At 40.0% G+C, this 12,073-nt stretch overlaps 1 protein-coding gene across 4 annotated transcripts in view; it reads left to right on the top strand.

The window, feature by feature from the left end:
• TPX2 (TPX2 microtubule nucleation factor) overlaps positions 1–12,073 on the top strand; it is a 45,485-nt gene that overhangs the window by 30,809 nt on the left and 2,603 nt on the right. For all 4 annotated transcript variants that reach the window (XM_016200617.2, XM_016200613.2, XM_016200614.2 and 1 more), the window contains 6 exons: positions 107–323; positions 6,412–6,504; positions 7,703–7,879; positions 8,266–8,412; positions 10,435–10,546; positions 11,211–11,398. In XM_016200617.2, coding sequence (XP_016056103.2) covers positions 107–323; positions 6,412–6,504; positions 7,703–7,879; positions 8,266–8,412; positions 10,435–10,546; positions 11,211–11,398 — 934 coding nt within the window. The remainder of the gene's footprint in view (positions 1–106; positions 324–6,411; positions 6,505–7,702; positions 7,880–8,265; positions 8,413–10,434; positions 10,547–11,210; positions 11,399–12,073) is intronic.

The following is a 12,073-nucleotide window of genomic DNA, read 5'->3' as shown; positions in this document are numbered from 1 at the left end:
AATGATTATTGTTTTTCTGTTTTGGCCTATTTTGTTGTTTATGTAGTTTTTATTTTATTTAAAAAATTTTTTTTGTGTGGTTTTCATTTAAACTCTCATCTTACAGATATAAATTCAAAGCACGGGAACTGGATCCCAGAATTCTTGAAGGTGGGCCCATCTTGCCCAAGAAACCACCTGTGAAGCCACCCACTCAGCCTATTGGCTTTGATTTGGAAATTGAGAAAAGAATCCAGGAGCGTGAGTCAAAGAAGAAATCAGAGGATGAACACTTTGAATTTCATTCCAGACCTTGTCCGACTAAGATCTTGGAAGATGTTGTGGTAAGAATGGTCGAGGCCCTGCATGCTGGCAGAATTGTCCTGCTCATGACCAAACATCTTATCCATGTTTGAATATATACTGTGATTAGGGCATCATATTAGAAGGTATAGGTGATAAAGAGACATATCATAGGTGGATTTTGTTCTCAGGAGACTTAAATAAGGGAGACAGCATATGTGTAAATAATAGGAAACGAGACAGAAGTGTTCTAAGAGAGATGACAGAAGAACTAGAGGAAATCAAAGGAGATAATTTCTTCCAGGGCGAAGGTTTAGGGAATGGTTTTGGGAGGAGGAAGCATTTGACTTGATCCTTGACAATGTGTAGTAGTAGTAGTCGTTCTCGTCATCATCATGTTGTCACTGTCATAATAGCTGACGCTTTCAGAATGTGCCAGGAACTGCCCTAAGCCCTTTTCATATATTCATTTTGACCATGGGCCCTCCAGGTGGCTTACTCTAATTATCATCGGTTTGAGATGAGGCAGTTGAGGCACACACAGGTTGAGTAACATTCCTAGGACGCTCAGCTAGTAAATGGTGGAGCAAGGAGAAGAAGTCAGGCATCATAATGCTTAGAAATGGTTCTTCCCCTCTTCCCACCCCATGTCTTTCACCTGAGAGCTTTCTGCATGAGACCTCTTTTCTATTCATGATGGTGTGTTTTTTCCTTTTTCTTTTCTTGCTATGATGCACGTGTACTATAAGGTTAAACTCTGTTATACAAACTTTAAGGAAAACTCTTCCCACCCAAGTGACTGGCCTGTAAAAGCTGTGGCACATTGGTCATTACCCACTGAGCAAACAGTGTTCTGAATACAACAGAGGAAATGCAGGCTTATGTGCAGACTTCAGAATCCTAGAGCCAGAAGGGCTTGCTCAGTGTTTTTATTTTACACACTAGAAAACTGAGGCCCAGAGGAGAAAATGACTTTCTCAAGGCTTCTATAGCATTCACCTGGCACCTTGCTTTAATAACATCTCCCAAGCTCCTGGCTTCCCCTGCTGCAAGTTTTTGGTGTTTTATTCACATACCATCCTTTCCATTTTTGCTATATCCTTGTATCTCATGTACCAATATTGACTATATATTCTTAAGATCAACTCATTTTTAAAGTGATTTTAAAGGAAACATTTAAATCATTATGTAAATGAAAAAGCAGTACTTTTTGCCATGAGTAACAATAGTAGCTACTACTTATATTAAGTTTATTATGTACCATGTTTTATTCTACGCTCTTTATTTAATACTTAATTCTTATAATAACCCTATGTGGTAAACATTATAGGTAGTATTATCCATCCATTTTATGGTTAGGAAGTGTAGAGGTTCAATAATGTGCCCCAGATAATAAACTAGCCAATGCCAGAGCTAGGATTTGAATCTAGGTAGTGTGGTTCCAGGGTCCATACTCTTGGAGCATTCTTGAATAAAATAGAAGGTTCTTAAGAAAATAAGTGATTATTAAAAAATAAAAAGTCTATATCCACCTAACATCCTCTTTCATATCACCAGTAGTACCTGAACTCCACTTGTAGAAACATTGATTTAGGAAATCGGTTTGGCAGTTTGTTGTGCTTTGGAAATACTTGGGGGAAGTGTTAATTGGGGGAGGGTGACTAGAGTTCATTAGTTGTTAGTTGAGATCTTAGAGTAGTGTTGTACCAGGTTATGCCTTGTTGAGAATTCTGGATAAACAAATCATCGAAGCACTAGGTTAAGTAAGTGTGCAACTGAGTTGAAGTGCTATGCTGCAGGGAAGTGTTTGCCAAATCCAGCTGGTTCTCAGAATCCTCTGGGGATCTTATTACGTAAACAGATTCCTGGGCCCCACCTCTGGAGTTTTTTATTTGTTGGGTGCAGCATAGATTAGAGGCAGCCCAGTGAAGAATTTAGTGTCCGACACACTAAAGCAGTCATATTGTTAATAGTAATAACTACTTTATTGCATACTTACATTGTACTGAGTGTTTTTATTTTCTGAGTGTTTTATGTAGATTATCTTCATTTCTTATAACAACTCTTAAGAGTAGGTTCTATTTTTATACCTATTTTTCAGATGAGGAAAGAGACACTAAGAGGTATTTAGTATGCAGAACCAGGATTTGAACTGTCATCTTAAGCACTATCATCCTGCCCCACAGTGCTGTTATCATTGCTTATTTTGGCAAACACCGTTTTTGAGTTTGATGCTAGCTGTTTGTGGCTCTCCCAACATTCCAGTGATTTCACTTCAACTCATGGTTGAGAAAAGCAAAGCACAGGAGACATTCTCTTTCACGCTCTTCATTTTTTAGAAAGTGAGGCTGTGGAAGAGGAATGTGGCTTGCCCACTTTTGAAAGTCGGCAGAACTGAGATTAGGTCTCTTAACTTCTAGCCTTGGACTTTTATAGTAGCACAGAAGAGCCTGCTTCCCAGAACCCAAATGCAGCTAGTCTGTCTGCCACTGTTTCCCATTCATGTCCTCTGGGTGCTTAAGCTTGTTGTCTCTGTGTCCTTACGATGTTTCTTGTGCTCTCCCGCCTGTGGTTGATAGGTGGCAAGGAGACAACGGGCTTGGGCAGCAGTGGGCCAGGAGGCAGAGATGAAATAAGGGCTCTTGGGAGAGACGTGGAGTGATGAAAGCCTTGAGCTCCAGGGTGTGAAATGTGAACTTGGTGCCGACATCTAGTGGGGGAGCTCAGGCACCACAGAGGTGGATATGGTGTCAGTGAGGCCAGTGAGTAATTTTAGCAGTGATATTTTAGGGATGAGTTGGGGAGACCAGCATGCTTTTTTTTCTCCCCCATATACCCTGAAATAACACTGCTTCACAGTAATTTCCTAACTACTCTGGGATAGGCCTGAGAACTTGTCCCAGGGGACTTGGGGGCATATTCTGCCTTACGGAGACATGCTTACCCCATTCTACTTTAGTTCCATATTCTGCTAGGCTTCTTTAGAGCACCTGTGAAAATCAGGAAATAATAGATTTGTTACATTTTCATTCTCTTTCCTCCAGTAGAATGTGAGCTCTCTGAGAGCAGGGCCCTGCATATCTGCACAGTTCACTTCTATATCCCCAGAACCTAGCATCACAGCATAGGCCGTCCAGCACTGGGTAACTGAGTGAATGACGGCACAAGCTGAAGTGCTCCAGCCTGTGTGTCGAGCCTGTTAGACACTGAGAACCCGGAGATGGAATGTGAAACAGCCTTCAGTCTGGTAGAGCAGATTGAGATATAAACAAATTAATCAACCTTGTGTTCATTGAACATTTACTTCTTGTAGGTGTCTTAGAGAATGCAATGGAATGCAAATGGCAACATCCCTGACCTCAAGGTTATAACTAAAAAGACTTAAAATAGCAAAACAAGAAGCCTTTTTTCTAAAAACCCAGTTTCCTTTTTTTAATTTCTGATTGAGTCCCCAGCTGGCTTTGACTGCCGTGGAGAATGGGGTGTGGGTAGATGGTTGCTGCAAAGTTGATTTTCTTTTTTTTAAAAAATATATCTTTATTGATTCCAGATAGAGGAAAGGAGAGGGAGAGAGATAGAAACATCAATGATAAGAGAGTCACTGATTGGTTGCCTCCTGCACACCCCCAACTGGGGATCGAGCCTGCAACCCGGGCATGTGCCCTGACTGGGAATCGAACTCTGATCGCCTGGATCCTAGGTCAAAACTCAACTGCTGAGCCACACCCGGCCGGGCCAAAGTTGTTTTTCATAAATCATTATTCCCTCTCTCCCAGCTAATTATGAGGATTGATCCCACTGGTAAATATCTCTTTCATGGCTTATTTATTAGAGGTTTCCATTGCTTTTCTTTAAAAAAAATTTTTTTAATTGATTTTAGAGAGAGAGAGGAAGGGGGAGAGAGACATCAGTTTGTTGTTCCACTTTTTTATGCATTCACTGGTTGATTCTTGTATGTGCTATGACTGGGGATTGAACCCACAGCCTTGCCACATCAGGATGATGCTCTAACCAATTGAGCTACCTGGCCAAGGCCTCCCCCATTGTTTTTCTTTTAAAATGCACATCTCTGCTGGATGGATTTAGAGAGGGGAAAAACAGGAAAAGCGGCATTATTTTAGAACAGAATGAGTCCTCAGGTATTTATTTCCAATACTTTGTTTAATGGAAAGAAAAAAACCCCAAAAATCCGAGGTCTGAAGGCTATCTAATGTGTGTAGGATTGTAGCAGTTGGAATCAGAGCTGCGGGAAAACAGATCTCTGGCTCCCTGTTCAGCGTTCTTCTTATTCCCACATGTCCTGGGTATGTTCAAGCAAGAGGCTGGTGTCCACTTGTCTAGGATGTTGTACAACAGATTTTGTTGTTTTATGGCAAGCATCTGAAAACACCATTTCATAGACTTTTGTCATTCAGATGACAAGTTCTGCTATATTGGTGTTCACTGTGCTAGAGATCCTGGCTTTATTTAGGAAACATAAATGAACTTTCACAGAGGTTACCATAGGAGGGTATAAATTTTTGCAGTGATTGATATTGTACAAAGCATTTTAGGAAAGCGACTTGTCTTAGATCCTGTAGCACAGTCTTTTGGATCTCTTCAGTAATGGCAACTCTTCATATTTCAAAGATTAATTTGCTTTTAGAAGCTGGTCTAAAGTAATTTGGAACTAAAATTTCAGAGTAGTCTAAGATAATAGGTCTGGAAACAGTTTTGTTTAATTAAAGGTAAAGATTGAATGACTACCTTACATGGTCCCAAAAGTGGCTTTGCAAGCCACTCCAAGAAAGAGATTCCAAAGATGTTTTGAGCATTGCAGCATTTTTGGGATTAAGAAGTCTCTCAAGATGTAAATTAGAGTCAAAGAATCTTAAGAGTCCAAGGTATAAGTTCTGTTATTCTTGCTATATTCATTCAACAAACATTTACTGAATATTTGGCCTTATACTTCCCAGGGTCCATGTTAGGTGCTAGGGATTGATGGAATACCAGTCTGCACTCTCAAAGCACTCATAGGCTAACACAAGCAGATGACCATCTAAATAAACAAGCGCAGTGAAGTTCTGTATGTACTGTGGTAGAACTATACACAGGGAGAGAGGGTTAGTTCTGTAGGTTCTGGGAGTTGGAGAGATCTATTGAAAGGCTTTATAAAGAAGAGATGCTTCAGTAGAGGCTTGAAAAGAAGAGTAGTTAAGTACTTTTAAGCAGCTGAGAGCACATAAGGAAAAGTGTTGGGTTGTAAACCAGTGTTACATTTTGGTAGCTGCCAGTAGTTCATTGTGGTTGGACGGTCATGGGTAAGGAGGGGTGAGAGAGAAGGCTGGAGAGTCAGGCAGGGTACTAGATTATGAAGCACCTAGTACTTCATAACAAATGCCAGGGCATTTGTAGTGTTGTAGGTAGGTGGTAGGAGCCATTAAAAAATTCTTTAGTCTGGAAGTAATGTTATCAGATGTGTTTTGAGAAAGAATTCTGACTATATAGAGAGGATGGATTGGAGAAATGAGAAGTTGAAAAGACTATTAGAAGGCTGGTGAGTGGTATAGGCCGTTGATGATGTGGCCTGTGGTACAGCAGGGAAGAGTTAGAGAGGAGGCAGAATAGAGAGCTGATGGGCAACATAAGGTGTGAGAGAGGATTTAAAATTGATCTGGTCATAGATTTCATTCAAAACAGCCTAAGAGATAACATTTTGTAGTTAGTGTTAATTGCCAGATTTGTCATAGAGTATAAATTCTATGAGAATCAGAAAGTGCTTATGAAAGGGACATCTTTTTATTTTGTTTTTGAGGGGTTGGGGTGTAGAAAGAAAAACAACAAAATATTGGCATTAGTTTGTTTTCTGTTGTATTTTTCATGAATTCCAAAAAAAAAGATTTTGATGAATTCTATTTTTACTGAATATACAAACTATGTCCTTAGTATTTGCTGCTCCTCTATTGTGATACTCTACCCTTGGAGTGCTACCACAAATCAGATACGCCTTTGTCTTAGGTAAATAACAACATACTGAAATACTAGCCTTTTTTGATTCCTGGTATGTGAACTTCCCATTAACAAAGGGATTTAATCTTAACTAGTAAAGATTGTTCTGGGATGTCTTATTGAGTTGTTTACTCCTTCCAGGGTGTTCCTGAAAAGAAAGTACTTCCAATCACTGTCCCCAAATCACCGGCCTTTGCATTAAAGAACAGAATCCGAATGCCCACCAACGATGAGGTGATTCCTTGGGATGGGGCTTTCTTCTCCTTCTGCATAATCAGTCTAAGCCATGCTCTTTCCTAAAGCTTTATGGAATTCAAAGATAGCCATTCTTGTCCGGAGTTGTCTTTCACAGTGGGCATAAACATTTCATCATCTCTTTTGCTCCTTCAAGAGCAAAGTAGTTGGTGTGAATCGCCTGGCTTGCAGTAGTAATTCTTTGCAGCCTATTTGAGGACTGTCCATTTGTATAACATTGAAAATCAGCCCATCATTGTAACATGGATCAAAAGTTGCCAATCCCTATACTCTATTTTGCCTTAGCTGTTGTCACCATTCACAGGGACTGTGGGAAAAAAAACACTTTATTTATTGACTTTAGAGAGAGGGAGGAAGGGGAGTGAGAGAAACATCGATTTGTTGCTCCACTTATTTATGCATTCATCGGTTGCTTCTTGTATGTGCCCTGACTGGAGATTGGCCCTGCAACCTTGGCGTATTGGGAGAACGCTCTAACCAACTGAGCTACCCAGCCAGGGCACTGAGGGACTTTTAAAATTCACACCAGGCAGTCACATTCACCCTCTCCTATCTCCATTAACCCAAGGGTTGCAAAGGCGACTGCGATGATGGTTCATGAAACTGGAATACATAAACTGTCATTGATCAGGCTAGTTTCTTGTTACATCTCCATTTTATCTAAATACCAGAGTTAGGGTAATTTTATAGCAGATCTCAAGCATAAGCCTTTTTATAGATTCATTTGAAACTAAAATATACTGTAATCTTATGTTACCAGCTTGAACCCAAACAATTTACTTGGTCCTATTCTGGGTTTGACAACCCATTAACTCCCAGTCACATGTTTTAGTGGCGTCTAGATGGAGGGTGAGTCAAAGAGGACGCCAAGGTGTGTGCTTGCTTAGTATCTTCTCTTCATTTTATTCACACTGACCTCATTTAGTTCTTAATACCTTCCTGTGAAAGACTTTAGATCCTTTAAGAGTGATTGTGTTAGTCCTTTAGCAAGTATTTTCACATTGGTCTCACCCTTGTGAGTTGGTAGCTGACTTTGATAAACAAGGAAACTAAGACACCTAAGAGGTTGAGTAACTTGCCTTAAGTAATGACTTCTGTCATATAATGTTTTCTGACTTCCCAGTTTGAGGAGGTAAGAGTGAACATTCTTGTTTCTAAACTGCATTTTTTCTCATAGGAAGAGGAGCCAGTAGTGATAAGAAGAGCTCAACCTCCACCACATTTTGGGGTGCCTTTTAAGCCCCATATCCCAGAAACAAAAACTGTGGAAATATGCCCTTTCTCTTTTGATTCTCGAGACAAAGAACGTCAGTTACAGAAGGAGAAGAAAATAAAAGAACTGCAGAAAGGGGAGGTAGGTGTTTCCATTTCTATGGGTAGAATAATACTATTCTTTAATCCTTCAAAGATTATCTTTTATGTTGCACTTTTATAAAACTGACTTCCTTTGATCCTTTCGTAACAACCTTATGAAGTATAAAAAGGGTAAGTAATTTTGATAACCTATCTGGCACAAGGAGGTTAAGTGACTTGCCCATGATTATGTTGCTATTGCTGGCAATATTGGGAGGAAAATCTAGGTTTCCTCTCTAGCCCATTACTCTTTCTGCTACACCGTGCCGCTTTGAAAACTGGCCTTTTATATTTTTTAGATTTAGATTCATCTAAATATCCTGGCACAGCTATTGCTTTCTGTCTAGAAAGGCCTTATCCTAAATCTTATGTTTTCTTTTCTATCAGGTGCCCAAGTTCAAGGCGCTTCTTTTGCCTGATTTTGACACCATTAACCTGCCAGAGAAGAAGGTGAAGAGTGCAACCCAGATTGAGCCTTTCTGTCTGGAGACTGACAAAAGAGGTGCTATGAAGGCAGAGACTTGGAAGCACCAGGTGAGGGGTTGGGAGAGCAGCTAAGAAGTTAATGGCTTGTTGTTGGTTTGTAAGAATGAGTAGACCCACTATATTGAAACCCACCTGGGTGCTAACACACTGGATTGTTGCAGAGTCTCTGCTCTAAATCTAGGGTCAGCAACCTTTTTCTTTGAAAAACCAGATAGTAAATATGTATTTTAGGTTTTGTAGGCTACATATGATCTCTGTCATAAATTGTATGTGTGTGTTTCAACTCCTTAAAATTATAATGCTCAAGGACTGTGCAAAAATAAGTTATAAACTAGCTGAAGTTTGCTGATCCTGGCTCTAAGTGCTCATCTGGGGATTGTGAGAACTGACAGGCTTTTTTTGCATCAGGAGTTTCTTTAGATTAGACTTGTTTATTAAATGTTCACTTGTTTCTCTTGGTGCTTTGATAAGAAATAGAATGGTGAGCCCGGCCGGGCATGGCTCAGCGGTTGAACATCAACCTAGGATCCAGGCGATCGGGATTCGATTCCCGGTCAGGGCACATGCCCGGGTTGTGGGCTGCAGCCGATCAATGACTCTCCCATCATTGATGTTTCTATCTCTCTCTCTCCCCTTCCTTTCCTTTCTCTGAAATCAGTAAAGATATATTTAAAAAAAAAAATAGAATGGTGAGAATAGATTCTCAATGTGGTATGATGTTTGATCAACGTAGTTGCTCTTTGTAGATGACAGGTAGTAAAAACAATTAATTGGTGTTGGCTGGTTTAAATAGAATCTAATCCTGCCCTATCTGGAAAAAAATTTTCCTGAATCCCTAAGTTTGTAGGTGTTTTTATATTATCACTTATCTTGGACTCTGTCCAAAAGGAGCTCTGGGCTAATTTTTGTAGGAAGTCACCCCTCTTGAAGCTCAAGAAATGTGACTGCTAACATGACTGAGCATAGGCCTCTTGTTGGTATTGTTTTCTAGGAAAACTTGGGACTGTTGCTTAGAAAGTACAGGTGAATCTCTTTCAAGGACCACGACACAGAATGTCTGTGGGGGGTATTTTCCGTAATAAAAAATTTTTTTAAAGTTTTTCAGACATATATACAAAAGTTAATATTATTATCAATTTTCATGAACCTGTAACCTGGTTCTGTAGTGATCAAAACAGAAAGTCCTATTTCATCTATACTTTTATCTACTTATCTCTACACTAGATGCTTCTACCTACACAGGATTACTTTGAAGCAAACGCTAGGTGTCATCTCATTTCATCTAAAACACTTCAGTGTGTATCTTTAAAATATAAAGACTAAAAATAGATAATCATGATACTATTATTGTAGTAAAAACATTAACAGAAGTCCCTTAATAGTGTCAAATAATCGGCATTTAAATACCCCCAAGTCTCTCTTAATGTTTTTAAGCAGTTGAGTTCAAATCAGGATCCAGGTAAGGTCCACGTGTTGCATTTGTTTGATAAGCCTGTAAATCCCTCTTAATCTATAGGCTTGTCTATAGAGGCTTGATTAAATTCTGGTAAGGATTTTGGGGGATGTTGGGATGGAAAATATTTTATAGGTGATCACATTTGGGGGTATATAATCTCTACTTTGGGGTGGATGTTAAGATAAGGCCTTAAAATTATAGTTGACCCTTGATCAACAGGAATTTGAACTGCACAGGTCCACTTATGTGTGGATTTTTTCAGTAAATACTGTAAATATATTTTCTCTTCTTTATTTTCTTAGTAACATTTTCTTTTCTCTAGCTTAATTTACTGTAAGAATACAGTATGTAATACATATGACATACAAAATATGTGTTAATTAACTATGTTATCAGTAAGGTTTCCAGTCAAGAGTAGGCTATTCATAGGTAAGTTTGGTTTAGGTATTGTGGGTTTAGGTATTGTCAGTCTGATCTCATTGTAGAGGGCTTTTAACTGGGGTTTAGATAAAATCATCTGCTGTTTTTATTGATGAAGCAGTTAGAAACACTAGAACTTGAGTCATGGAGGTGATAGTCATGGCAAGTTGTCTGACAGACTTTCTTTCTAATAGCTGGAGGAAGAACTGAAACAGCAGAAAGAAGCAACTTGCTTCAAGGCTCGTCCAAACACCGTCATCTTCCAGGAGCCCTTTGTTCCCAAGAAAGAGAAAAAATCCCTAACCGGTAGTATTATATATACTCCTGGGAGTTTGGGGGCAACATTGTCCGACTTCACAGGGGGAATGCCTGGGACTCAGTTGTGTTCGTATAATGCTGTGTCAGCCAGAAGCATTTGCCTGTAGAGGATCTAGTGTTTCTCCCCCTAGATGCAGTCCTTTGCCTTTGTTGAACCCAGCAGCTATGTTGAGTTGCAGAATGTATTGGGGCCAGATTCATAGAGCAAGAATCTGGGCAGGGGCAACTAGCATTTCAATAACAGTTACAGGCTTTGCCCACCTAAAGAGTAATCAGTAAGTGAGGGAGGGAGAACCAGGACCTCTTTCTGGAGTTCACCCTAAAGCAAGCCTAAGATACAAGACATTTGATTCCTTAAGCACTGGGCAGGTTGTCAGAAAAGTGGGAAACTTCTACATCTGTCTGTCTGAAAATCACTGTGTGGTTTTGAGCAAGCTACTTCACCTGCATGGCTCTTGCTTTTCTCCTAATTAGTTGATTTCCAGGGGCCCTTGCAACTCTTAAAATTCTAAGACTCCACCTTTCTTTCAATAAGGCTTCCTTCGTGCTCAGCCTTTGTATTGCCTTGTGTATCTGTGCCTCTTGCTGGCTCTGTGGGAGCCAGGTTTATGCAAGTCCTGTGTACCAATATTCTCTCTGTTTCTGTACTCAGAGGGCCTTTCTGGTTCTCTAGTTCAGGAACCTTTTCAGCTGGCCACTGAGAAGAGAGCCAAGGAGCGGCAAGAGATGGAGAAGAAAATGGCTGAGGTAGAAGCCCAGAAAGCCCAGCAGCTGGAGGAGGCCAGGCAGCAGGAGGAAGAGCAGCAGAGGAAGGAGCTGGCCAGGCTACGGAAAGAACTGGTAACTGGCAGCGGGAGCGCTGACTAACCCACGGTTGTCTGTTGTTGTTTTTTTATTTGTATCTCGTCTTGTTTCAGACGGGATCTAAGGTGGCAACAAGGACACATCAAAGATGAGGGAAAGCGAGAAGTCACACAAATCAAGGGTGGTGACAAAGTGGAGATGTGAATGAGACTTAAGATGTATACATTGTGATCCATGTATCTGCTAAGTTTGAGTCATAATTCTGTCCCTTTTTAGGACCCAACCTGTCAGTTACAAGACTCACAAAATTCATGAGATAAAAACAAGCTAGCTATTTAAAAAGATACATTTATCCTTAGTATTGGGCTCAGAGTTCTTCCAGGGATCTTCATGAGGAGGAAATCATGGCATAACTGCACAGTGGTGCACTGTTTAATGTAGTTTTACTACTTCTGAAGGCTTAAGAAAACCAGTGTATTTTATAATTAGACAAGAATACATAATTAGGGAAGGACATGAGAATTGGACGGTAACTGTGTTTTCATTTCCCTCTTAATACTTCACTCAAATTCCTTGGAGTTATAGTGCATATCGGTTCACATGACCCTCTGTGCTAACACTAGCATAATGATTTAAATGTTAGTTATCCAATAAGTAAGCTTAATTCACATTAAGGACCCTTTCACTAGGAGGGCAAAGCCACATTAACTG

The sequence above is a fragment of the Miniopterus natalensis genome, chromosome 7, assembly GCF_054644295.1.
Source record: "Miniopterus natalensis isolate mMinNat1 chromosome 7, mMinNat1.hap1, whole genome shotgun sequence".
Taxonomy (NCBI): Eukaryota; Metazoa; Chordata; class Mammalia; order Chiroptera; family Miniopteridae; genus Miniopterus; species Miniopterus natalensis.
This window is presented reverse-complemented; position numbering and strand designations above follow the sequence as displayed.